The 26,751-nt window shown below is 42.0% G+C and overlaps 4 protein-coding genes across 6 annotated transcripts; 3 read left to right on the top strand and 1 right to left on the bottom strand.

Annotated features, from left to right (window-relative positions):
- Window positions 1-1,274: 1,274 nt before the first annotated feature.
- Window positions 1,275-4,397, top strand: tp53i3 (tumor protein p53 inducible protein 3). The gene is made up of 6 exons (XM_030117040.1): window positions 1,275-1,434; window positions 2,528-2,696; window positions 2,815-3,082; window positions 3,219-3,431; window positions 3,565-3,761; window positions 3,951-4,397. The coding sequence occupies exons 2-6, from the start codon at window positions 2,556-2,558 to the stop codon at window positions 4,134-4,136; spliced, it is 1,005 nt and encodes a 334-aa protein (XP_029972900.1). The 5' UTR covers window positions 1,275-1,434; window positions 2,528-2,555; the 3' UTR covers window positions 4,137-4,397.
- Window positions 4,398-5,269: 872 nt separating this feature from the next.
- On the top strand, window positions 5,270-10,257 carry LOC115406800 (dnaJ homolog subfamily C member 5-like). 2 transcript variants are annotated; one of them, XM_030117042.1, is made up of 6 exons: window positions 5,270-5,442; window positions 5,749-5,878; window positions 6,498-6,711; window positions 6,817-6,976; window positions 7,451-7,504; window positions 9,769-10,257. In XM_030117042.1, the coding sequence occupies exons 2-6, from the start codon at window positions 5,766-5,768 to the stop codon at window positions 9,852-9,854; spliced, it is 627 nt and encodes a 208-aa protein (XP_029972902.1). In that variant the 5' UTR covers window positions 5,270-5,442; window positions 5,749-5,765; the 3' UTR covers window positions 9,855-10,257. The 2 variants fall into 2 exon arrangements, with proteins under 2 accessions (XP_029972902.1, XP_029972901.1); XM_030117041.1 differs by having other exon boundaries at window positions 7,448-7,504.
- Window positions 10,258-12,618: 2,361 nt separating this feature from the next.
- On the top strand, window positions 12,619-14,931 carry LOC115407125 (zinc transporter 2-like). The gene is made up of 7 exons (XM_030117483.1): window positions 12,619-12,652; window positions 13,074-13,220; window positions 13,877-14,030; window positions 14,116-14,296; window positions 14,407-14,512; window positions 14,580-14,714; window positions 14,798-14,931. Exons 1-7 carry the CDS (start codon window positions 12,634-12,636, stop codon window positions 14,929-14,931), a joined length of 876 nt encoding a protein of 291 aa, XP_029973343.1. The 5' UTR covers window positions 12,619-12,633.
- A 527-nt stretch (window positions 14,932-15,458) lies between these two features.
- Window positions 15,459-25,739, bottom strand: coq8ab (coenzyme Q8A, genome duplicate b). Of its 2 annotated transcripts, none has more exons than XM_030117038.1 (15): window positions 25,509-25,739; window positions 24,521-24,671; window positions 22,784-23,068; window positions 22,596-22,662; window positions 21,679-21,750; window positions 20,687-20,812; window positions 19,435-19,520; window positions 19,098-19,238; window positions 18,894-18,975; window positions 18,711-18,804; window positions 17,861-18,002; window positions 17,677-17,784; window positions 17,508-17,573; window positions 16,715-16,801; window positions 15,459-16,145 (listed from the first exon to the last, which is right to left on the bottom strand). In XM_030117038.1, exons 2-15 carry the CDS (start codon window positions 24,653-24,655, stop codon window positions 15,852-15,854), a joined length of 1,785 nt encoding a protein of 594 aa, XP_029972898.1. In that variant the 5' UTR covers window positions 24,656-24,671; window positions 25,509-25,739; the 3' UTR covers window positions 15,459-15,851. The 2 variants fall into 2 exon arrangements, with proteins under 2 accessions (XP_029972898.1, XP_029972899.1); XM_030117039.1 differs by having other exon boundaries at window positions 22,784-23,065.
- Between the last annotated feature and the right edge of the window lie 1,012 nt (window positions 25,740-26,751).

Here is a 26,751-nt window from a genome sequence, read left to right as displayed (position 1 = left end):
TTATTCAATAATGGATTCCTTAAAATAATTTTTAGCGACATGCACATTCTTGTCTTGTATTGACTGCCTCTTTGTCCTCCCACTCATTGTCTTATCACTGAGTCAATATTTCAGTGAAGTGTAGCAAACTTGACAAGTGCATAAAGTTTGAATAATTAATCCAACTGAAATCAAAGTTTAACCAGTTGGTATCGATTAGTGGAAAGTTGTGGAAAGGAAAGTTATCTAAGGTTAATTCTAATAAATATTGCCTGGAATTCTGCCTCTAATATTTGTAAAGAAAGGATTTCAGTACAATAAGTATCCAATAATGAATATAAGAATTTAGAGGCACACAGACATTTTTCAACATGGTTTTGCTCAGCATAGTACTAAGAAGCACAGACAACCCTGTACCTTTCTGTACTTCTTCCAATAGATCAGAGCCTCGTCAAGATCCAACGAGCAATACAAACTCTACAGCAGATGTAGTTGAACATGCCCGGCAGATGTCTGAAGGTAAGAGACAGGTTGTGCATTTTAATCAGATGCCTCACGCCTCAAACTGGCTGCTTAATGTGGAAGAGTAGCAGTTCTTTTTTTGTCTTTCCAAGATGATCGAGCACCTGAGAAACATGTCTTTGTGGACTCCACACAAAGCAAACTGTCTCTTGAAGCATTACTAAAGTGCTGAAAACACAATTCTCAGAAGACATACTCCCCTCCCCTTTTTCTTTCTTTTTTTTTTTGGGGGGGGGGGGGTGGATACAACCAGTATAAGTAGGAGTAGAGCTTTTTTTTCAAATGGGAAATTACAATAATCATCTTTAAAAAACTAAATATTTAATGTTCTCCTTTTGTATGCTTGGGTTGTCTCTGGATACTCTCTGGTTTATTTACAGAAATTCATGTTTGTGGCTAATTGATGACCCTGAAACTGCCTGTAGGGGAAAATGTGAGAGTTTAAGACTGTCTCTGACTCCAAGACCCTGCCACTCTGATACAGTCTGATGGTTTTTAGCCGAATATTCTATTTTGTTCACATCAAATTTGTATGGAATCATAAAAATTTGCTTTTAATATAGCATATAAATCAGACAATTATATAGAAATTTTCATTTACGAGCTAAAGCTGAGATACAGTTAATTTTTCATTGAACTGTGCACAACACAACGTTCCACAACAATGAGTTTTTGAATACTTTTGGTGAGTATCTCGTTTCGTTTTCGCACTTTGTTGACGCTCCCTGCAGTTTTCCAGCTGCAGGCTGCACAAAGACGCAGGAGACCACAGCTCATCTCTGAGGGCTGATTTACCTTTTATTTATTTTTAGAGTAAGCGCATACACACTGTCGCTCGTTGCTTGCATTTTAGAAGTACTGATATCAATCCCGTTCGAGCCTCGTTGATCTGGGAAGTCTGAATCTGCAGAATTCTTGTGAAAAGTTGAGCTGGTGAGTTCATTTTTTTCTTACATTCAGGTAAAACACGGTGATTCTTCCACGTTGTAGTCAGCTAAGAACTATCTCATATCTGCTGAGCTTTGTTCGGTTACAGTCTCAACTTCAATGCAAATCTTTTTCTCACCTCGGTTTGTCTTTTTTGAACATTTGAAGTTTCACTGCACTTTGAACCCGCTGCGCACGCGCCTTACGCATCGGGTCGTCATTACGTCATGACGTACTGTTCCAAAAAGCTTTTGTTTTCCTGTAGTTTCTTTCTTCTGCTTCATTTTTTTCTCTTTTTTCTTTTTCTATTCTGCTCAATAGTTGTGTTCTTATTTGTACACATTTACATATTCCACCCAATTTGAAGCAATGACTTGACGTTTACGCGTGTAACACCAAAAAAAAAAAAACAAAGAAAAAGAAATCACATCCCACTCACCAACAGCTCCTTTTTTCTAAGTTTAAAATTCCAATATTTCAAAATGTTTTTTTATTATTATTTGTGAGGCAGTTTAATATAACAGAAGATGTGAAAATCAGACAAATTTACTTTATTTTTTTAAAAAAAATGTATTTAAATGCAAATAAATAATTTTATATTTTATTTGAACAAAATAATAATATACCACAGAATTACAAGAAATTCAACATGACTGTGTAGGAAACAAAACACTTGGAAGGGGTTTATATGAAATCCTTCAAGTCAATAAACATTGCCATGATGAAAATGAAAATAGTAAAAATATATATGTATATCAGGAAACACTGGCTGAGCAAGCAGAGAAAACTAATAAAAGAGTTGATAGAAGCAGTCACCTAAACCACACAACAGCTCAGAAAACATGGGATGTTTTTAATTATGAAAGGTTTTTTAAAGAGAATGTGTGAATTAATTTATTTGTTCACATTGCCAAATTTTATTTGTCACTGTCACAATTTAAATTAACGTATCCTCCTTTTCCCACACAGAAATGTGAAAAAAACCAAGACAACCTACCACAAACAGACAAGATTAGCTCAAATTTAAATTGAACACAAAGCTTGTCCCTGTGATTTGTTTTGTACATTTTGAATTTTTTTTAATTTTTCTTTCTCTTAGTTTCTTAGTTGCTTCAGTTTTTGTCAAAATGATGCGGGCAGTGTGTGTTGATGTACCTGGAGGACCGGAAAATCTGCTGCTCCGGACTGTTCCCAGACCTCAACTTAAAGATGGAGAAATCCTGATTAATGTTCATGCAGCTGCTCTCAACAGGGCAGATTTACTACAGGTAACATGCACAGTCTAAAGTAAACACAGTGATTTGTGTTCATCTTCATTCATCGACAGAATGTTTCTCGGCTCGCAATATTGTATTCAAATCGTCTTTATTCTTGTGTTTTCCATAGAGGCGAGGCCTGTACCCTCCTCCCCCCGGTGAGAGTGATATTATCGGCCTGGAGGTCGCTGGTACCGTGCACACACTGGGCCCTGGAGTCATGAGTCCCTGGAGGCCAGACGACAAGGTCATGGCTTTGCTTTCCGGAGGAGGATACGCTGAATATGTAGCTGTACCCGAGCAGCTCGTCATGCCTGTTCCCTCCAATCTGACGCTATGCCAGGCTGCAGCCATTCCAGAGGCCTGGCTCACTGCCTTCCAGCTCCTGGATTTTATAGGTAGAATAATCTTTTTTTTTTTTTAAAATCATTGCAAACTTTAAATATTTAAATTGTTATAACTCATCAACAGCAACCAAAAAGCAGGCATAAGCATCAGCATTTATTGATGTGTCCATCTTGTTTGTGGCCACAGCTCAGGTGAAGGAGGGTGAGGTGGTGCTGGTCCATGCCGGAGCGAGCGGAGTCGGGACCGCTGCCGTCCAGCTGATCCGTCTGTTTGGTGCCGTGCCCATCGTCACCGCGGGGAGCGCAGAAAAGCTGAAGCTGGCCGAGGAAATGGGAGCAGCAGCTGGATTCAACTACAAAAAGGATGACTTTGTGCAGGGAGTCCGTGACTTTACACAAGGTGGGTTTGGGTTTGACGTTAATCTGAACGCTGTGATGAATCCAGTGTAGTTCAGTATACACACAGCTGTAGTCTGACATGATGCAAAATGCTTCAGAATTCAGAGATGTTCAGTTTTGTTTCCGTTTTAAAGGTAAGGGAGCAAACGTCATCCTGGACTGCGTTGGTGGGTCACACTGGGAGAAAAATGTGAGTTCATTAGCCATGGATGGAAGGTGGGTGCTGTATGGCACCATGGGAGGCAGGACAGTGGACGGAGATCTGCTTGGAAAACTTCTCTCCAAGCGAGGCCACCTGCTCACCAGCCTCCTCCGATCTCGCAGCCTTCAGGTGAGATCTCAAACCGCAAGCGACACCTCACCCGTCTTCATCTGTGAATGTAAACACGACTGCGTGACTTCCAGATGAGTCAAGAAAAAGTGGGGAGCGGCTTTGATTGTTCACGATGAAGCAGTTTGAACGTTACACACATAACTTGCATTGGCATATCTGTAACTCGGCCTGATTTCTGCTCCACAGTACAAGGCGGACCTGGTGAAGGCTTTCTCCCGCACAGTGTTGCCTCATTTCTCAGCCCAGCCTGCCTCCTTGAGGCCAGTGATTGACAGTACGTTCAACCTGGAGGATGTGGCAGAGGCTCACAGACACATGGAGGCAAACAGAAACTTGGGAAAGATTGTCATTAATTTAAACAAGCAGATTTAGAGATGAACACCAATAATATTAATGGATGTAGTTTTAAGTAGTCTTGAGTCATTGGTTTGTATCATATGACAATGATGACAGGATAATGTCTGATTTTACTGCAGCTGTACAACACAGCACCAGTGGAAAACTGTTTGACTTTACATAAAATGAGTCAGCAATCATTTTCACTTTTCCTTTTTACTGTTTGGAGAATAAGTGGACATTATCGGTACTATTTTAAAATCAATAAAAATGGAATTCCCCTGCATTGTGAGATGTTGTCCAAAATCCTGTAATTATTTAACAAAATGTGACAAATAAAGCAAGCTGAGCTGTTGTGATGTAGTTCCATTGAATTTCATTGGTGAATATTGTGAATTATTGATACAAAACAACAAAAGTGTAACTTTTTAGGTGTCTACATCCTGTGTGCATGTGTTTATTTTATCATTTTTAAGCTTTAATATCTGAATTACCACAATTTCCTTCCATAAAAAGTGCTTGTTAGGTTATTTAGTTGGTATAAATAGAATAAGTTTGCATGAACCAAAATGTGGACAGAAGCATGACTACATGCAAAATATGCAGCAGTTTACAGTCGTAATTCAAGTCTTTGGTTAATATGTACCTGCGATCACAGACAAATTCAGGTCTGACACAGCTAAAACACACAACCTGTCATTAACTTGTGGGAAATGTAAAAGGGAAGAAAAGCATTATGTTAATAACACAAATCCAGCAACAGCATGAACATCTAGACAAAAATGAAAAGAGGAAATACAAAGTAGAATGAAACAAACGTGAAGATTATATTGTTCCTGGGGAAAACAGAGTGATAGGGATCCAACAGTTTTATAAGGTATAGGTGATAAATAATTTTGAAATTTATTTTTATGAGCTAAACGTGTTGTTTGCCACTTCCTTCCAACACCAGTGATGTCTGACATGCTTTAATATTCATTGATTTTTAAATAGTTGCTCTGATTTGACCAGGAATTAAACAGAGATCTATAATCTTTAATCTTATCCACATTCTTTAAATATTTTTTCAAAGTTTTTGGACACATGCACATACACGCGCCCGAGTGCGCGCGCGCCAAACTCACCTATGACGTAAAGATTTTTTTTTTTTTCCCAGAAGTCCCCGCGCTCTCAAACTTCCTGATTTCGCTCTTGTGGTCAGTCAGCCGGAGTTATGAGGCTTTCAATGTAAACTTGATGGAACTTTAGAGGAGTTGAGCTTAATGGAATTGGCTTTAACTCCGTCTCCTTGCGGCCTTTGGACTCTATGATTCGACGGAAACCGGCAGCTTTCACTTGTTCGGTGGGTAAAGAGAAACTTGTCGCCGCCCTGCTTCTGCCTCATGTGTCTTCTCAGCATGACCCCGGAGCCGTTGACTTATTTGACATAAACAAATACATTCAAGCGTATTTAGTTTCTCGGTTATCTCTAAAACGAGCCGGACGTAACGTGTGTGGACTGTTTTTATGTTTCCCGTAGTTCTCACTTGATGGGTTTTTTTTTAATCTCTTGCTGAATCTTTCTCCTCCTCGCGCGCCTCTCCAACCTGCGTCTGTCTGTCAGGAAGTGACTGCAAATGTTTGTTTAATTTGTGTGTGTGTGTTTCAGCCAGCATATCCTGAAGCATGGAGGATCCCAACAGGCCCCAGAGGGCAATGTCAACAACAGGAGAGTCATTGTACAAACTGCTGAACCTGGAGAAAGGAGCCTCACCTGAGGAAATCAAACGAGCTTACAGGTTTGTTTTCTGCTCAGATTCAGATTCAACATAGAAGTAGTAAACAAAAACAGGGTTTCACCTCAACAAGTCATTGAGACTTGCACTTTAGACCTGCTGGGCTTTAAACCGTGCTGCTGATCGGAAATAGCATGTTATTATTACTTATTAATCCTTATCTTTGCTTTACTGCACAGCAAGAGAGAATTTTATAAACACACTTATTGCTATTAAAAGTTACAAATTAACCTGAAGCATGTCTTTGGATTACAAGAAGACACCTGGAATACCTGCAATAAAGGAGCGGGACACGTGCAAGCTTCACACAGGAAAGAAGCCTGCTCTTCAGCTGCACCAAGACCACAAATAACCTATTTATTCAGCAAAACACAGAACTTGTGTGAATTTTAAGACCTGTCAGAACAGCACAAATGTCTCTTCATTCTGAATAAATGATAATATTGTAGATCTGTTTGATATTTCATTATTCCACAACATCTCTTGACATGCATCGTAATATTGTTGCCAGTTAAGATAAATATGTTTTAGCTGTTTAATAATGAATAACATACAATATATACATACATAGATCATCAGACGATATATTGCTTTGACAGCGAATGATTTCTTCCCCCCACAGGAAGTTGGCACTGAAGTATCACCCTGACAAGAACCCAGATAATCCAGAAGCTGCAGAGAAATTCAAGGACATCAACAATGCAAACTCAATCCTCAATGATGAGAACAAGCGGAAAATCTATGACGAGTATGGATCCATGGGCCTCTACGTGGCCGAGCAGTTTGGGGAAGACATGGTCAAATATTATTTCCTCATGTCCAAGTGTTGGTTTAAGGTGAGAGGCGTGCAATGTGGTTTGTGCAAAAACGAAGCTTTAAGTTATGTCGCTTCAATTTGAACTCACGACTGCATTCCCCCCCCCCCCCCCCCCCCCCGTTAGGCCCTGGTGGCGTGTCTTGGGATTTTCACCTGCTGCTGCTGCTGCTGCTGCTGCTGTTTCTGCTGTGGGAAATGCAAAGCAGCAGAAGAGGAGGATCACTTTGAGTACATGGACCCCGACGACCTGGAGGCGGAGATCAGAGCACATGAACGCGATGGAGGTGAGATAGTTTTGACTGTCTTTAGCTTGGAAAACAAACTGTGAAATCTGAGGGTGGATTTCATTTTTTCAGCTCTAAAACCTTATCAGCAAGATTTTTTTTCATGATAATATCAAACATGCCTTGGACTGAGCAGATTTTTTAATGTGAATATTGTAAAACCATTTTATTCCGAATCACTTAAAAATTAGTTTTTTTTTTGTTTGTTTGTTTTTTTTAAACAGTGTTGAGCTTTTGGTAATAATTGACCAGTCATGTCAGTAAACCGCACATGATGCTGTCTTGTTTGCCTTTCTGATCAGGCTGCTCATTTCACAATGAAGTTCATAGAACAAATGAAACTCTTGGTGGGTGAAAGCCAGATTGGTTCCTTAAACCGTTGCAGAGGCGTTGCTCTGCGTTTTCCCCGTCAGGATTTCTTTTGTTCAGTACGTAGCAATACTTGTCTCAGTATTGGATTCTGTTTCCCAGCAGGAGACCGCGTAATAATTATTCAGCCCAACTCCACTGCTGCCACTGAAACCTCAGGTAACATTCTCCTTCCTTCAGCTAACGTCCGCTTGTCCACAGCTTCACAGCTGTTCTTCTATGTTTTGGCAGCTTTATTCCAGCTCTCTTGTCAAATCACTTACTAATTATCTGCTGTCGATCAATACCTTCACTACTTGACAGTAACTGAACTGGGTGTTTTCCTTCCATGTATGTCCTCACGTCACTTACTGGAGATCATTTTTAATGTTGATTTTAGCTGAAAAATATTCAAAAATGCTAAACCATAATATTAAGAGCAGTGGTTCTCCAAGTTGAGGAAATAAACATGACAGTTTTAACAGATTTTCCTCCTTTAAATAGGAAGTCTTCGAGAATCCCTTCAGTTTGTTAATGTGACAGCGGTGATGTTTTAATAATGGAAAAGTGTTTTTGTCTTTCTTCAATCAACTTCAGATCATTTTTTTCTTTCAAAATGTTTTTATTGGTTTTACATTATAACAGACATACAGGTTACCATTATACAATGTGCCGGCGCATATAAAATTTGGCAGGTATTGCACACTTTAGACACAAAATATCAGTCCTGGCACAGCAGAATCCAATCAAGACGTTGCAGTGTTGTAGAGAAAATCAACAACCTGAGATTAACTCGTACAAGAAAAAAAAAAAGAGCAAACACAGAACAGGTAACAAGGGAGCAGAAAAGAGTAGATCAAGTTCAGATCAGATAACTCATTTTACCCTCATGTGATAGAGCAATGATCAACAGTCGGTACATAAACCCTGTTGTATAGCACTGTGAAATTCCAGTTCTCCTACCATTGCCTGAATGTATCTCTTTATTTTAACGTTTTGGTGTAATTTTTTCAAATTATAAAAAAATACAGGTATGTGGAGACGGCTGGTTTTTTTCTTCTTCTACAATTTCTATGCTGGACAGCTCATCCACTAATTGCTTTCCTGATTTTAATTCAATTGAGAGAACCGCTGATCTTAAAGTGACTCACTGCTCATTATCAAAGCTATTAAAAAGAGGCTTTTTTTTTGTTTTGCTTGTTTTCTTTGCTAACCAGTTTTGTTTTATATCTCCGAATGCGATCTTGTGTGTGTGTGTGTTTTAATCAGCATTCTTTTTATTCACCTGGTATATATTTAATATATTTAAAAATATTACAATTTTGGTTATTAATTAAGTTATTGTTTTTAGCCTGCAATACAGCCAAGAGCAGCCACAGCTCGCTGAGGCACAAACAGAGCAGGACACAGAGCTCGTCTTTGAATTTTGAAGTTATAAAGCGCCTCACAGGAACATGCAGTTGGGAAAAACACAGCAGCCTTGATTTGGCGGCTCTGTGATGGACGGCCGTCAGCTCGATGTCAGCCGGGATCTTCTTAGGATGAAGTGTTGATTTACTCGCTCTGTGGAAACAATCACAGAAACAGAAATAAATCAAGTCCTTCTGTCTGACGCTGCACCGACCTCAGTTAAATGCAGTTTTTCCTTCCAGCGTCTCCCTCAGCAGTGTGAGTTCATTTCTAAAACGTTTCCAAGACAAAACCTGATTAGTGGAAAAAGAACATCATGTTCAAGCCATTACAACTGGAAGTCACATTTTGTTCTTTTTTTTTTTTAAATTCCTAACTTGATGTAACTTTCCTAAATTTTAATGATATGAACAGTTTCAAAACTTTTCAGGATCCTGGTCATGAAATTCCCTTCCGGCTCTAATCGCTGCCTCAGTAAAAACAGTTCTTTAGTGCTTCTGACTTGTTGTGTAACTCCATCAGGTCACATAGTTCTCATACTTACACAGAAAGAAGACCTGCTTGTGAGTGAGACAGTTTGGATTCTTGTGCTTTCATAACTCAAACGAATCTGAATCATCCAGTAAATATTTATAAACGTTAGATTCCTCCAAGAAGAGGGAAATCTCTTTGACAGTTCCAGGGTTCAGATTACAGGAAAGCCAGGTAAAGAGACTGAAGGAGTTGTAATAAAAAATCTTTTTTCCTCATTGCAGGCAGTATTAACAAAAAAAAAAAAAAAAATCAACTTGACTCAACAACTGAGGTCTAGTAACATTGTTTTAATTATTCATGAAGTATTTCACCTGCCAGCTTGATGGGAAAGTTATGGTGGTGTAGTACTGGAGCTGATCCCAGACTCTGGACCTGCCACCAGTTGTGGGGATTAATAGGATTTAAAATAAAAACTCGGCGAGCTAACCGCCACACCACCAGCTGCCGCGGCGCGCTGTGCAGACGTCTCACACCCACTTCCTGTCTTTCCTTCGGTGCAGGTGAGAACGCGCCGATCGTGATCCAGCCTCACGAAGCCAACGGCACGTCGGGACCGGAAGCCGCCCAGATGTCCGGCGAAAAGTAAACAGCTGGAGGAGGAGGAGGAGCGAGCGGTTCCCGTGGCTCGTCCAGGACCGCGTCGTAATGCCGGGTCTTCCTCAGTCGCCTGCGCCGGCGGCAGCTGTATCCACGACGAGTGTAAAATGCAGATTCTGCATCTTGGGCGTGCAGAAAACGTGGCGCATTTGTTTACACGAGTCAAGATTTGATCCTGCCATGCACTCTAAAGAGCCAAGGCCGCGTCTTTTACCCCGTATTTATTCTTCAGAAACCTCTTTCGAATGACGAAGCCTCGCAGATCAAAACCTCTAATTTGTTGCTGAAAAATCTTTTTCTCCATGTGCACTTTAAAAAAAAAAAAAAAAAAAAAAAAAAACTGCCACGATGGTCTGAGACAGCCTGAACTCAAGGTTCAGAATATATTTTAATATATAATTTAACAGGCTGATTCGGTTTTGTTTCAGCCTGTGAGACGCCGACCACTTCAGTCAGTTTGCACATAGGAATTTTACGCTGTAATAAACTTAAAGGCGTCCAAACAGCGGACGCCGCGTGAGAGAACGCAATCATCGCAATGTGACTCAATCTATAGACTGTATAATGTAGATGTCTTCCTGCTTTGGGATTTGTTCTTCCAAATAACAGTGTTGTTTCTCTTTCTGGACCCGTTTTTAATTGTGTTTTTCTTCTTCTTTTTTTTTTGAACATCTGTGCGTCAGTCAGTTCTTACCAGCAGCTCTTCAGAAACAGCAGTTTTCTTGATTGTTTTAATATTTAACTAATGAAGTGAAATACAGTCTCTGGACAATGCAGCCTCATACGGCAGGGTGTCTGATCAGTCAAATAACACACATATTAGCAGGGTGGAAAAGACAGAAATGCACTGTAAGATTTCTAGATCACATTGTCACCTGTGGCACATTTGGCTGAGAACTTAGAAGTAGTTCATTGTTTCTCATCGCTTTGAAGAAAGTGATTTTTTTTCTGTTTTTGCCAACAGCTGCTGGGAAATGATTAACCTTGATTAAATTTAGCTTGAGCCAGCAGGATGCTCTAGTGAGGAATCCCTAAATCGAGGTTCAGACTCCTCAGCCGCCCTGACTACAAAAAACAAAGCACCGCCACATGGGGGCGCCGCATTTAAATTGAATCTGACTTCGTGGAGTCCTCCTTTCCACCCAGTAGGAACTGCTGAGTTCCTGAATCAACTGAAACTTCCAGCTTCTCGTGTCATTGTTTTTCTCTTTGCGCACGTTGAAAAGAGAAGGAATGACGTTGAGTCTCCAAGTCAGATGGTCTCCGTGTTTCTGCTCTTTAAGCAGAACAGAATTTCACTACACATAAAGGCTTGACGTACAGCAATAGGTGCCATAAGTAGTTGCAAACAATCTATTTAACACACTGCTTTTTTTTCTTGAAAGGGCAGTTTTATGGAATATCTGCCATATTTTCTGGTTCAAAATGCACAAAGATCCTGAGCTGCATGTTTTCATCGACGCTTTCTGAGGAAAATGTACATGTATGTTTCGATAAATTGTGACTTCATAGCACCAGTCATCATATTTATTGGATATTTTTTTCTATTTCTTCATTAGTTTTACACATTGAGGATGTTTTCCTTCACAGCTGCCGGTGCAGTGACAGAAACTCTGGACAATCTTGGTGCCATATGTATTTAAAAACCAGTGTGTATATGTCAGCATGCCATAGTCCCTATTTAATTCATCTCAAGTGCCTGAACACAGCTGTGTGGGATTTTTCTTTCTTAAAATGTTCTTGATCACAGATCTGCAATAAAAATAAAGGCTGTATATAATGTTTTATCATGTAAACATTCCCACATGTTTTCCTATTCCTGACTGTTTTGTGTGTTTCCAAGCTGCTGTTGTAAGAATGAAATCGCAAGACTGAGGTTTGCCTGTGGGAATAAACTTGGGTTATACTGGAAACGAGTGTGTGTCGGGTAACGAGTGTGTGTCGGGTAACAAGTGTGTGTCGGGGTCTGCTACCTTCAAAAGTCTGTTACGGATTACTAACATTTATTAAGTGATTTCAGATCTACACCTGCTGTTTTGATGAAACAGAAAACTCTGGAGCAGTTTTTTCATTCACTGATATATTTCTTATATCAGAGGAAAAAAAAGGGCAATGAACTCATAAAATAAGTGACTGAACAGGACCGCACCTAATATGTTATAAAAAATATTTGAGTTCTGTTGTAAGAAAATATTAAAGCAGGCAGGCGATCTATTCTCAGACATGTCCTCTGAGTCAGAATTAAAAGAGAAGGAATTCACACTTGGTGTTTTTGTGGATGCTACAGAGGCTGTCTGAGCAGATCTGGGCCTCTGCCATTGGCTCCTGCAGTGCTCCACCTCTAACAGATAACATGGGCCGGCGCAGGTGGCTTCACTTCAGCATTAGCTGCACCTAAACTATCCCTCATGAGCCGTCACCTGTAAAATATGGAGTTACCAGGCAAGTCTGAAAAACAGCATCTAATTGACGGCAACTTGGAGAATTTCAGATGGTTTGTCTTTATTCTTCTCTTTTTTTTTTTATTAATTGATCCTTTTTGTAGGAGTTCTAACTTTGATCCCAGATTCCCTGTTTTATTCAGGATGAGTCGTTCACATAGAGAGGCTTCAGACTCTGATTTCACCGATGAGGCCTCCAGCGTGGACGGCCTGTGGGAGTCCGAGTGGGTCTGCCACGAGTCCGAGTCCATGTCAGGGGCCGAGAGAGACGCGAGGCGCCGGGCCAGGAGGAAGCTCCTCTTCGCCTGCGCTGTCAGCCTCGTGTTCATGACCGGGGAGGTGATTGGTGAGAAACGGTAGATTTCTGCAACAATTTCACCGACTTCATGGATTTCACTTCACATTTTTGTGAGCGAGAAAAATAACCATGTTTATTTGCCACTTTTCCACAACAAATACAGAGAACTTCATGTTGAACTTGTGTGTTAAATCAGGTGCAATTTCAGAGGCCTGTGACACAAGTCCCTCTGTACAGGTGGCACACACACACACACACACTCAGCAGCAGCAGCAATCTGCAGTGTTTCCCACATGACTTTTATCAGACTAGAAGCTGAACCTAAAGACCTAAAGGAATAAAGCTTAAAGCTAAATGCTGCCAGTGGTCTAAGAGGGGAATTACTGAAACAAAAATGGGCAAACACAGAGATTCTGATGTTTTTAGAGTTAACAGTTGCCTCAGGTTGACCGATCTGCCTCCTCTGCAGGCGGATACGCCGCCCACAGTCTGGCCATCATGACGGACGCGGCTCATCTCCTCGCAGACTTCGGCAGCATCAACATCAGCCTCTTCTCTCTGTGGATTTCGTCCAGGCCTCGGACACAAGCCATGACGTTTGGGTGGCATCGAGCAGGTGACCCAGCCAGCAGCAAGTCATCAATAAGTATTTAGATTATATTTTAGCAGAATGTGTGTTTGAACCTCATCCTCCAGACAGTGAAGTCCTCAATCGGTTGAGTAAATAATACACCCTGTTGCAGAACCCCAGAGGGGGTTATTATCAGCTTAAAGGCTGTTTGAAAAGAAGAAAGAAAAAAAAAAACTTAGAGGTTAAAGTCATGAATTACAACTCCCCAGTGTATGAACTGGAAAACCTTTACTTCACTCTCGTCAGTATTTTTATCCTTTAGTGATATCAGTCCCAGCTCTATCAAACCCTTTAACTGATAACAGTTGAGTCAATCAGTTCAGGAAGTGATTTTTTTTTTATCTCGAACAAGTTCCCACTAGCTGGAGATAAAAAAAACAAAAAACAAACAAACCAAACAAACCTGGACAATTCTAATGCCATAACAGCTAATAAGAGCTGTTTTTTGGAAATGTAAAGTTGGAGACAGCAGCTCTGCGACTCTTCTATGGTTTACACACATAAGAAAAAGAAGAAAAAAACTGATCAGATCTTCAGCGGTTTTATCTTGTGTTACCGCTGAAAGTGGTTGGTGTTATTCGGGGTTGTTGTTGTTTTGTTTTAACTCTACTCTTATGACCTTCAGTACTCGTGTCACACAGAGATCCTGGGCATGCTGCTGTCCATCGCCTCCATCTGGGCCGTGACGGCAGCTCTGGTCTTCTCGGCCGCTCAGAGGATCACCGACGACGACTACGAGATCGACAGCGGGATCATGCTCATCACCTCAGGCTGTGCCGTCGGGGTCAACATCCTGTGAGTAGGCCGAGCGCGGTGAGGCTCCGAGGGCAACCGGGCATCGACTGGACAGTCTTTTGAAAACTTTGTGTTTTTTTCTCAGGATGGTCCTGATCCTGCATCAGTCTGGCACCTCTCACGGCCACGGCCACGGGTTTCCCACCAGCCAGCATCACTCTCACAGCCACGGCAACGCCAGCGTGAAGGCGGCCTTCATCCACGTCGTGGGAGACCTGCTGCAGAGTGTGGGCGTCCTGCTGGCCGCCATCGTCATTCATTTCAGGGTCAGAAAACAAATGATTTAGCAAAGAGGTGGACTCCATGCACGAGAAGAAACGAATCCAGATGAATTGACGGAGGCTGGAGGTTTTCCTTGTTTCTGTCTTTCTCACAGCCTGAATACAAAGTAGCAGATCCAATTTGCACCTTCCTGTTCTCGATCCTCGTACTTCTGACGACCTTTCCGGTCATAAAGGACGTCTTCAGGATACTGATGCAAGGTAAAGTCGCTCCGCTTTCTTGGCTACAGTGATGATACAAGGATAATTAAAATTGTTTCTTCTGCAGGAGCTCCTCAGGGTTTGAAGTTCAGCGCTGTGAAAGAGCTGCTGCGATCCGTGAGGGGAGTGACAGACATCCACAGTTTGCACATGTGGAGCCTCAACATGAATCATTCTCTGCTCTCAGTCCACGTCGACACAGGTAGAACTGCTGGTGTGTTCAAATGACTGACTGATGGCTGGATGTGTGGATTTCCTCTGAATGCTTCCTGTCTGCCTCCTCAGAGGAAGAAGCCGATTCCCAGAAGATCCTCATTAAAGCCACAAAGCTCCTGCGCTCCAAGTTCGGTTTTTCCAGCGTTACGATCCAGGTGGAATGCGGCAGGACGTCTCCTGACAGACACGAGACTCTGAGGTGACCGTGGACTGACGGCTGCAATAAAACACCAACCGGCGGACTCCTCGACCAATCAGCTCCGCTGCTGTGTGAGCAGATCATTCCAGCATCAACTATGCAATACACTGATGTGATGAGTACATGAATCTGTGGTGTGAGATGTTCTTAAATTTATAATCAAACCAAATTTTGTGACTTTTTGGGAGAAATGATTGTTTCCTCTGGTTAATATGAGCATCTTAGCCAGTTTGGTTGTTATTTTTAGATCAAATCTCAAGGAAAGTCCGACCCCGTTTAACTAAATGGACATAAAACAATGAAAAAAAATCCTTATTAAATGAAGCTGCAGAATAAAAGACTGACTTACTGCGAAGTCAAGATTTTTGGTAACAAATCAATTTCCTAAGAAAATTAAATTTTCTGTGTACTTTCAAATGAGGCCAGCGGTTCTTTAACGTTTTTAGTAATGTCATTTGAGAATGAATGCACTATATGAACAGAATAAATCAGTTTTAGAGGTGACTGGGTGAAGTTCACGGTGGAACACAGTTCATTTGTCCTTGTAGCATCAGAGTCTATTTATTTCACCTGAAACTGATCGTACATAGAAAATACAGTTCAGCAGTGAATCCAGTAAAACATACAAAAAAAATCCTCAAGTCTTCGTCGGGAGGTTCCAGTTCATCAGGAAAGAGGTCTGAGTGATTGCATTGAAAGCACACAGGCAAGAAAAGCCCTTGAAAGGCACATAATATTATTACACCATGTTTTTGTTGCTCATGCAGTAACGGTAAGTAAAAAAAAAAAAGACTAATAACATTGTCATGATCAGGACTCTTTCTGGTCCCAAAAATACATTTGCAGCTAAGAATTCATTCAAAATACCACAAATAACATGATAAAGTCCAGATTCAAGCATGTTCTCCTTTGGAAGGCTGCTTGTTAACATGAAGGTTTGGTGCGTGCCTCTCTCTGGTAGTTGCTGTAGGCCTCCTGAAACATGTCCTTACAGGAGATTTTGGCGTTGAGTTTGGAGCAGATGAGGAAGGAGCCGCCCATCTTCCTGTGGAGGGAGTAGGTCTCCTCGGGGGGCGGCGTGAGTCGCTCCCGCAGCATCACCGGGATGAGGCTGTGGATGCGCTTGGTGGTGCTCTGCTTGCCGAAGTCGAAGGGCTCGGCGGAGGAGAAGGCCTCGCCCAGGATCATCACGGCGTCCACGTGGGCGTTCTCCATCGTCTGAGTGCACAGGAAGCAAGTGAGGAAGGAAGACGGCACCAAAAAAGTCTCATATTCTACATTTTTCAAAAGTTGTACATGAAACAGACTTCCACAATTCGATGGATGCCATATAAAAGATGAGAAATATGAAGGAAATTTTCAAAAAAAGATTCATATTTTTAGGGCTTGAAATTTGTTCAGTAGTAAATGCGGAGTCTGCAAGAACGGAGGGAAAAAAGTATGCAGTTGCTCCTTTCTGCCACTAGAGGTCGATGGAGAAACTCAAATGTAAATACCAGAAGCTTTGGTAGTTTTTGGTTTTTTCTTTTTTTAAAGGGTGAAGACAAAGAGCTTTAGGTTTCAGATTTATGCAACTCACTGCTGACTGAGTGTTGATAAGATCAGCTGCTGCGTGTTTTGAAAACAGAAGCTGATAATTTCAGATTTGAATAACAAAATTCTTCCCTTTTTCATTTTCACACCGAGAGGATGTACAATTATTTCCAAAACCCGCCAGCACTATCAACGTGTCAGTGAAATTAATCTCTGTTGAGGTTTTAGAATTTCAGTAAATGTGAGATTTTTACCTTTGACTCGTATCCAGTGAGGAACTTCATGTCTCTGGATCGCTGCAGGACTCCTTCTCTGTTCTGGTCTGCAGCCGCTTTGATGATCTGATGAGAGGAAATCCACATGACATCAACAAAAAACACCATGAAATGTTCGTCTGCCTTATTATCACACATCTCTACTAGTATTTTACTTAAATTAATTCAATAATTTCTTAGAAAAAGGCAATGTGACGAAGGCAATATTCTATGGACGTTATACTTTAAACTGCAATTTCTATTCATCAGTCTCTCATATCAAGTTTAGTATTTTGTGCATTAAATACAAGGTTTCACACTATCATTACATAAAACACCTTGAAACATACCATTTGTTTACAATTTAAAAACTGAGTCCTCTAAAAAATTTCTTTGAACTTCCCTCATGTGCTGCATTAGATTTAATAAGGGATCGATTACACCGAGAACAAAAGTCCCGATGTTTCTCCTACAGCTGAACTCTTTCCCATCCCACCATCTGCTCAACATTATTTTCAATCATGACGTCAGGCTCAAGAAACGTGAAGATTTACAGAATGAAAAATGATCTCCGTGTCTACAACTCGGTGAAACTCACTTTGCTATTTTAAATAAACAGATTCACATCAGGCACTACTCACTCATCACTTCATATTAGTAAAAAATGAGAAAAACGTATTTTATCTAATAGTATTATCAGCCTCATATAGTACTTTGGACGATAATCAATGTAATTCCCTGAATTAACCGTCACGTGTTTTTCCAATCGAAGCTCCATCCTGCAGCTCCTCACCTCGATGTACGCGTCGGTGAAGCTTTGATCAAACCCTCGTGTTGCTCCAAAATCCAACAGCGCAACCTGAAAATAACAAAAACCGCGTCACGTCTCAGAGGAAAGTGGAATAAACCAAGTGTGTGTGTTCTTGGGAAAAAAAAAAAAAAAAAACCTGCATCAAACAGACCTTGTGAGTGTTTGGATCAAAGAAGAAGTTGGACCAGTTCGGATCGGTCTGCATGAATCTGAACTCGAAGAGCTCCCTCAGGCACAGGATCAGGATCTGCTCACAGATCTGACGGGAGGAGGAGAGACGTGACGTGACTCAGTGTTGAGCCGTTTATCCCTGGTCCGAGGCCCCGCAGCCGTACCTCGTTCCTGAGCTCCTGGGGGAGGTCTGTGGACCGGTCCAAGGGGAAACCGGGCACCAGCGTTGTCGTGAGGACGTGCCGGCCGCTCAGCTCGTCGATCACCTCGGGCACGTAGAAGAACGGGTGGTCTGTCAGCAGCTCCCTGAGTCACAAAACGGCAGCTTTAAAAGACGCGGAGAAGCAGGAGCCTGTGTGTACATGCACGGACAGGAGGGCGACAAAGTCCTGAATAACAAGCTTAAAATCACAAAACGTGTTGGAAGGAAAGAACGTGAATCCAACAGCTGCTGCCGGAGCAGGTAGAGTGAAAGGAAAACTATGTGAACCCTTTCTGCATGAAATGTGTTCTGATCTCCGCCTCAGTCACAACAATCAATAAACACCGTCTGCTGAAAACAATACTGCACAAGAAATGTTTTTACTGAACGAAGCGCGCAAACATTCACAGCGCACGGCGGATCAAGTATGTGAAACCCCCCCGCCCCGCCCCGGGGGCAACGAGCTAATTGAAGCCAGGAGTCCAATCAGTGTGATGGGAATTGATGTGCCGGTTAAAGAAAACACACACACACCAGTTTTGAGTTTGCTGTTCTCCAGAAGCATTGCCTGACGTGAACCATGCCACACACACACACACACACACACACACACACACACACACACACACACACACACACACACACACACACACACACACACACACACACACACACACACACACACACACACACACACACACACACACACACACACACACACACGAGCTCTCAGAAGACTGGAAAGAGTCACAGAAATATCTCTAAATTATTTGTGTTGCCATGAATCAACATGAGAAGTAAAAGCCACTCACTGGAACTTCCTGGTGGAGTTGGCCTCTCTTATATAATCGCACTCCAGCGCCAGCTCGCGGCTCATGACCTCCACCAGGTGCTCAGGAAACAGACCTGCGGCGGAGGGCAGAGGACCCACGCTGAACCCAAAACGCCGGCTCGCTGTTATCGCACGGCGATTAAAACGAAAAAAGAACCGTTACCTTCAGGCAGCATGTTGCTTAAGCTCAGCGCAGTCATGATATTGTTCACGTCGCTGCTGATACTTTGGGCAACTCCCGGGTACTGGAGGAAAAGATAGGACTGTTTGGTTTTGTGGTCATTTCGCTGAGTTGTGGCACAGTGTGTGTGTGTGTGTGTGTGTGTGTGTGTGTGTGTGTGTGTGTGTGAGTTTCGTCTGTCTGCACCTGAACCTTCATGGCCAGCTCTCTGCCATCCTTCAGCCTCGCCAGGTGAACCTGACCGATGGACGCCGCCGCAAACGGCCTCTCCTCGAAGTGCTCCAGCCTGTCCCTCCAGTTTGGGCCCAGATCGTTGCTGATGGTTTTCTGGATCAAAACAGTGAGGAAAATAATAATTATGTGCATCCAGTCTCATTTCTTTTGTATATTATGGAGTTTTTTTGGTTGAATATTTGTTTTCTTTTAGTGTGTCTTTCAATGCTCTAAATTCCCATTCCAGTGCTCAAGGTAATTACAATTGAATATCGATTTGCACTGTGTGTGACAGGTCTCTATTCCGCACCATCATCTGCTTGTTGGGCATGAAGTCGGCACTCTGTCGAACACGCTCGAACACTTTGGCCAGCTGAGGGTTGATAAAAGCATCGTCTGATAGAAAAAAAAAAGGAAAAACATCAGTGAGACACGCAGACCTGATACTCAATGTGGTAAATAATCATGTACAGCAGATGGAAGAGAAGATGTAATCAAATCAAAAAATAATCTCAGGTTACAGATATGATCCACACACAATGCAAGACTTGAGTCTCATTTGCAATGTTTGTAATCTGGATGCGGTGTTATTTAGCTCTTATTTCTTCTGCATTTAAAGAGCCGTTTCATCAGCCACACGTCTTTCAAACAACGGCATCTCCTGAAACCATCGGCACAAGAAAATGTGTATAAAGGCCAAAATAATTGTTGCATAAAATCTTGTGCTGATGGTTTGATGGGGCTTCAATCCACAACCCAGACTGTACAGACCGCAGCCGACAGCACGGGTACATCCACAGTAACTTAATAGCGGACAGGACAGCTGCCAGTTTGACTTTTTTTTTTTTTTGACTGAAAACAGATGTTAAAACATAATCCATAACAGCCAAAGTAAGTAAAGGGAATCAATTTAAACAGCATTTCACGGGCCTCAGCATAAAAGATGAATGACTCACTAAGATGTGAATAATTTTTAATTCAACTGTATGAACTATACATGTTTTATTGTAATTAAAAAAACAACTTGATGAACTGCATTAAATCTTCTGCTTTGACACAGTTTACTGCTAAAGGTAAACTAATGTGACTGAAGGTGCTGCAAAGATTTTAATCAAGAGGTCTTTCACAGATGAACGCTGATAGTTAACGTTGTGCCAGTGAAAGCAGCAGAAGATAAAATGTTCAGGGATTAAGAAACAGCTGTGGGTTGATGCAGCGATAAAGAGAACATAAGAGAAAAAGCTGTGAGCTGAACTGCAAGAACTGTAAGAGCCCTGCTTCCAGGCTGAAGTGTCACTGTAATCCCCGCTGTCTGCTAAACCCGGCTGGAGCGGCGCTTATTGAGTCAATCTGCCCCCAGGTTTATTTCAGTGGAGACTTTTCGCTGCAGTATAGAGGTCTTCTTTGTTTTGGACACACCGAGTGTTGCTGGAAGTCGACGTGGCAGTAAATCTCTGCTCGGCCTGTGACGACAGCTGAACTTGTGTTTGCAGACATGTGGGTTGAATCAGCGTAACAAGCTTCATTACAGGACGTGATGACAGTGACGGATTCATCTGTACCTTGAATACTGAGCATCTGTCCAACTTTCAGGGCTGCGCCTCGAACCTTGCAAAGCGTCCGGACAATCCTTTTAGCGTTGGCTTCGGAAAGAAAGGTGCTTGAGTCCAGGACGGCTTTTTTATCCCCTGAAAGAAACACGAGGGGTCAGTGAGTGAGCGACGCTCTGAACGATCGGTGAGGTTAACCGGATACGACTGTGGGAGTGAAAAACTCCTCAGGCCGCTGCTCTGTATTCTCCTTCACTCCTCTGTTACCTCAGTCTAACTATGAGTTTATGACGATAAACAATCTGTTTTCGGGCTTTCTATGTTCTGATGTTTCACACAATTCAAACTTTGAGCTACGATCTGCTGAAAATCTAAAGTAAACAGACTCAATCATATAAATGTGTTTGTTCAATGACTCAATTAACATATTATCACTTCTGCAGAATCAATGTGATTTATATGATCAGTCAATTTCCCTCACTTGCTCATACAACAGCACACACACACAGAATGTTTAGAACAGCCAGGTACAGTGGATTGCACAGTTGTCATATCCATTCATTGCAAATAAATACACACAAAGTGTGTTTTCTTATGGACCTGCTGGCACTGACTGCTAAATAAGAAATTGCAGAAGGCATCAAAAACATCAATTCTTTCTGTCTTTCCTATGTCAAAACTGTTTCTAATACTCTTCTACACTACAACTCTGTAAACTAAAAGGAAGCAAAGTCCAGAGCACAAAAACTCCAGAGTTCGATAATTCACAGGAGCGGATATCCCCAGAGATAAACCAGAGATTCTCTGTTGTGTACACATGATATAGTATGGATGATCTTCACTGTTTCCGCTACCTGATGAAGTAAAATGTGTCGCTTTCAAGGAGTAAATATGGCTTTGTTTTCACACTGCGGACACTTTCCAACATGTGGAAAAACCACAACACCAGTTTTAATCCAAAACAACCAAACTAACCCATTAAATAAATAATCTGATGTTGTCACCTTGCTGTTTGGGTCTGAAGCTGTTTTTAGCCACTTCAGCGATCGCTCCCATGCCAAGTCCCAGAGCCAGACCTGAAAGCACAAACTCGTGTTTGAAAATAGAGAAATACTGTAGATGAAGACTTAAAGCTTTCTGAGTAGTTTGGTGTCACTCTGAAAGTTACAGTGCTGCAGAGTTCAGGAACCAAAAAAAAAAAAAAAAACAAGAACAAGACGTACCAGACATGTTTTCCTATATAAGCTGGATCTTTCAACACATTGCAGAAACATTTTCTCAGGTACTGACATTCCCCATTCAGTCTAAAGAAGAAATGAAACCGTCTGCACCATGTGACTGAGGAAATGAAGGAAAATACTCTCTACAAAAACCAAGATGAACCTGAAAGGTTCGAGGAAAAACAGCAAACCAGCAGCAGCAGCTAAGAACTAGATGAAAGGTTGTCTGTTTCTCACAGGGTGGCAGAAAGTATCGCACGGCCCTCCAGGAAGTGCCAGCGCAGCAAAAAACCTTTGCACAACTTGTTTGCACAACGAGTTACAAAATATGCAACAACACTTCAGACTACTACAATAATCTTGATCCAAAACATGCAACAGATTCAGACTGAATAAACCTGCACGTTATTAAAAGCTACCTGAGCATTAAATTAGTGACTGAATCATCTCATGATCTGCTTTCAAAATGGATTGCAAGTTTTACAATGTCAGCTGTTCAGAAACAAACAAATAAGACTGAATAGGTTGTCATTTCACTTTTGGTTTGCTTAAACTTCTGAAACAGTTAATTCTTTCGTTTCTTAGAATTCAAAGATAATATGTTTGAGCATCGTTCCGCTTCACGTCACAGATAAAACAACCGCATATTTGCCGAGTATGGGAGATTAACAGCGAATACACGCCCATACACACCTACATACCTCCAAAATTCAGCAGCCTTCCTATCCGTGTGACGGGAACTCTCCTCTCTCGGGCCTTTTCACTCAGCTGAAAGCCGACAGATGTGATTGAATAACAAAACACAGGTTCCTGCACTCCGCTCCATCATCAAATCCAGCTCACTCAGTGTTACTAAAACTTTGATAAGGATTAAAAAAAAGGAGGATACCACTTGCTTGTATTGCTTGGTGTCCGCTTTCTTGGCGTTTCTTGCTTTGTCGATGTCCTCCGGCCTCAGCCGCCCCACTGTGGAGTTTTCCTGGTTAAATAGCCTCGTATGTCCAGAGAACAGCGGTCTGGACCAGTCTCTGTGGCGTTTAGTAGCACATTTCCCACCGCAGGTCCCCCGACATCCCGTCCCACTGAAGCAGGAGCTGAGACCAGCAGCCATGGTGGAATATCTGTGTGCAGCAGATCTGCGGGTGCAAACTTCTCCCGCTCTGTCCAACGTCTTCTGCAGGAAAAGCAGCACAATTTGTAATTTAAGGCGACCATGTAATGTGTTATTTTTACTTTTGTCGTTTCCTTCTGGTATATCTACCAAAGTCAGAAAGCTTTTCAATTTGCGCCACACAAATTAGTCTTGCAGTACAAGTTTTCACCACAAGATGGTGCATTGAGTCACTTAAAGAAGCTACAGGAGGAATGAATGAGCGTTTGGGCACCGCGTCTCTGCTGACTCCCGGGCAGGAACACGATGTTCTTTTCCATTGTTTCATTGGAAAGTTGGAAAAGGCTGAAACTCAAACCAGCAAATTCTCTTCAATGTAAACACCGTTTGCACTGATGATGTTTACATAATAAGTATTGTGCATTTTCCTGCTGCGCCACTGTGCCGGAGCGCATTCGAGACACATGACTGCTGTGTGGTCAGATCAGAAGTGTCAGAATCTGTCTGAGTGAAAGCTGAGAGTCGGTGCCTGTTTCAGCTTGTCTTTAGGGCTCGCCACTTGTGATCTGATCACCCGAAAAGCAAGTTAATGCCAGTTGTAAACAGGCTCCTTTAGAATGGTGTATAGATTTCACTCTTTAACCACTTGAGCAGCCTGAAAGCGCTTTACATCGTTAATCACATTTGCCCATTCACACACACACCAGCGGAGACTGCTGGCCCTGCAAGACGCTCTGTCTTGCTCAAGGACACTTAAACATATGGATGGTTATGACATGTCACATTTTTGTTTTCTGTTTTTGGTTTTAACATCTTTCAAAATAAACCTTCAGAAGCTGGAAAGCAGTAAATCTTATGTGTGTTTTTCACCTCCAGTAATCACTGTTAAATCAACTAATCCTTTCAGTGCGCGTTCTGGATTCAGAGGAAATAAGGGGTCAAAGGGGGCACAGCAAGACCCCCCCCCCCCCCCCCCCCCCCCCACAGTCTGGGGGCCCCATCAAGTTCAGTGCTGTGGGTACCTCAAAGAAGACTACAAAGAGTCGTGGACAATGGTGGCAGTTCAAAAACAAGTAAGGCTCAAAACGTCTTGGCAGCTTCATGTGCAGCTGTATGTAAAATGTGGGAGTAGACGGGGCATTCTGGGTCACCATATGTTTCTATTTTTTGCTGTAACTGTAAGGTACATTTAAATATCTGAGGAAAGTGTTTTTTTTTTTTTAGTACATATGCAAGCTTGAGGGGAGGTGATGCATAAGAGTGTTTCATTTACATGTTATTTTAACATAACTGTAAACAATGTAAATCGGTTGAATACATTACACCTTTGTGATGAAGCTATTAGAAGCTGAGTTGAGAGAGTAGTAAAGCCATCTGAATGCCTCCCAGCTCAGCTCATCTCCTCGGAGGTTTCTCTGTCTCACAGAGCTGCTGCTGACGAGGCGATTAACACCATCAGGAGGAGCTTTCATTGGCTGATGTTTGGTAAATTCGATATCACAGCTGAGCACTCACCCTCACTGATGCGGCAGTGTGATGGAGGCTAGCCGGCCTCTGGCTCCCAGTGCAGGTCAGGCGGCCCGGCGAGGCTCGGGTGGCCGCTTGCTTGACCCAGCACAGACCCCTCCGGACCACCGTGTCGCCGGTCATGTCCTCCTGTGGAGACCTGCATGAGGACAACGGCAGGCAATCAGCAACAACTGCACAACACTTCTGCAAGCTTAAAATAAACTCATAAGCAAAAATGTTTAACTCCTCCCACCTGATTTATACACATATTCTACTGCATAACATGGGGAAAAAAGTATAGTACTTCCAAAACGACAGTGCATCAGTGACAGACTGAGTGACAGATTATCAGCCATGAGGAGAAAATGCCCCACCCTGTGGCAGCTTAGACCCTACTTTATTAAATCTTTAAGTCATTCAGCCTCCCTTCTGCTGCAGTTTTTTTTCCTTCTGTGGCCCTATGCTATGGACACAGGCAGTGGAAAATTCCAGATATACCACATCTGAAAAAGTGAAAAACTTTTGTTTGTTATTGAGCATTGAGAGGGTTTCCATCATCTCTTTAGCAGCTGTCAGACCTGATGAATGTATTCTTTCATCTTTATGACTAGAGCAACACATTGTAGCTGTTATCTGTATTTTAGCTGAGACTTATCTTGCTTTGCTAGATTATATTTACAAGGTCAGCTAGTACTTAATTACATTTTTCTTAGAGGCAGAAATTTTTAATAATTAAACTGTGTTCTGCAAATAAAAGTGATTCCAATTATTGTGTCTCCGGTTGTTCAACAATATTTTAAGTAGCTGGGCTGTGGTGAAGGGAAGTTAATGAGAACATCAGTTTAAATTCCCATGCATGCACGATAAAACAATCCAAACAAACACTGATAAATGACAACAGCGTGGAGCCCGTCAGACACAGACCCGGGAAGAGGAAGAAATGTGTCATAATAATGCAGAAAGAGCCACGTTTAAAAGAAGGAACCGGACTCACCAACTGAAGCTTTGCAAAAAAAAAAAAGAAAAAAAAGAAACCCAGGATAATTCAGTACAGTTCAGAGAGCCTTGCTGTTCCGCGCCTCTCCGCCGCGTGGAGGACGTGCAGCGCGGCCCGACGCGACCCTGAGGAGGGGAGCGGCGTGTGGAGCAAAGTTCAACTGGTTCCTCCGACGATCAACAAAGCCCCTGCGCGGCCTGTTGTTCTGCTCCGTCCCGCGCGCTCGCTGCTTCTGCCGCCGACGTGTCCACGTGGGCGGTCCGTCACGTGATGCGTTCACGGGCGAGCAAGTTCGAGAGGAACTCATTTTTTTTTACATATTTATTTTGAACATGAACAGCTACGAGGAAAGTTTTTTTTTCTTTTTTTTTAACACTTCACTGTATTTAACACCAGAAGGTTTCATTAAATTGTCTTCATGTTGAGACTGTAGTAATGTTTGGTTTGGTCACGTGCATATTTCTGCACTGTGACAGGAAGTTATTATATACTGTACTTATAAGTACATACATATTTTTAGACCAGACTCAAACTTAAGGTCTTTGAGGTGAAACCGCAAACCACTACACAACCGTGCAGTCTACAAAACCATCATAAATCTTCATGAAGCCCATGACTGTATTCAGTCACATCATGTTTGGTTCCTCTGTAGGGAGCATCCTGCTATATTGCAGGTTAGTTAATCTGTAGTGTTTAGGTAATTTTTTACAAAAGTCCAGAGTGGAAAATGCATCACATTTCACAGCTAGAAATGGTGAAATGTGTGATTTAGGTCAGCTTCACACTTTCAGACTGATTTCTATATGTTATCTCAAAAGTGTAGCGAAGTTTGACAAAACCAGTTATTTCAAATAGGAGTTACAATACATTGTTTGTTTTATATTCTATATAAGCAGCATAAAACAAAGACCTTTCTCACAATATCTGACATCTACATTTACAGTGACTGGATCAAGTTTAAAGCAGTTATATATTTTCTGTTAAATACATTAAACTCAACTATCAGTGAGGAAGAACATGCTTCTTCCAGTTGCTTTTCAACAACAGATGAGCATCTGTAACGTAGAAAGTAACAGACTCATGGTCATCCCAGCGTCTTTAAGCACAGATGACCTCCTTGTATGTTTCAGAACTGCTGAATCTTGAAGGAATTTCAGTATTTCAGTGATGAATCGGCTCCATTTTCTAGTCTATTTCACATGAAACATGAACGGAAAACTTGTTATTGGTTGGACAGACT

The sequence above is a fragment of the Salarias fasciatus genome, chromosome 19 (genome assembly GCF_902148845.1).
Source record: "Salarias fasciatus chromosome 19, fSalaFa1.1, whole genome shotgun sequence".
Taxonomy (NCBI): Eukaryota; Metazoa; Chordata; class Actinopteri; order Blenniiformes; family Blenniidae; genus Salarias; species Salarias fasciatus.
The sequence above is the reverse complement of the archived record's forward strand: the minus strand, read 5'-3'. Positions and strand labels throughout refer to the sequence as shown.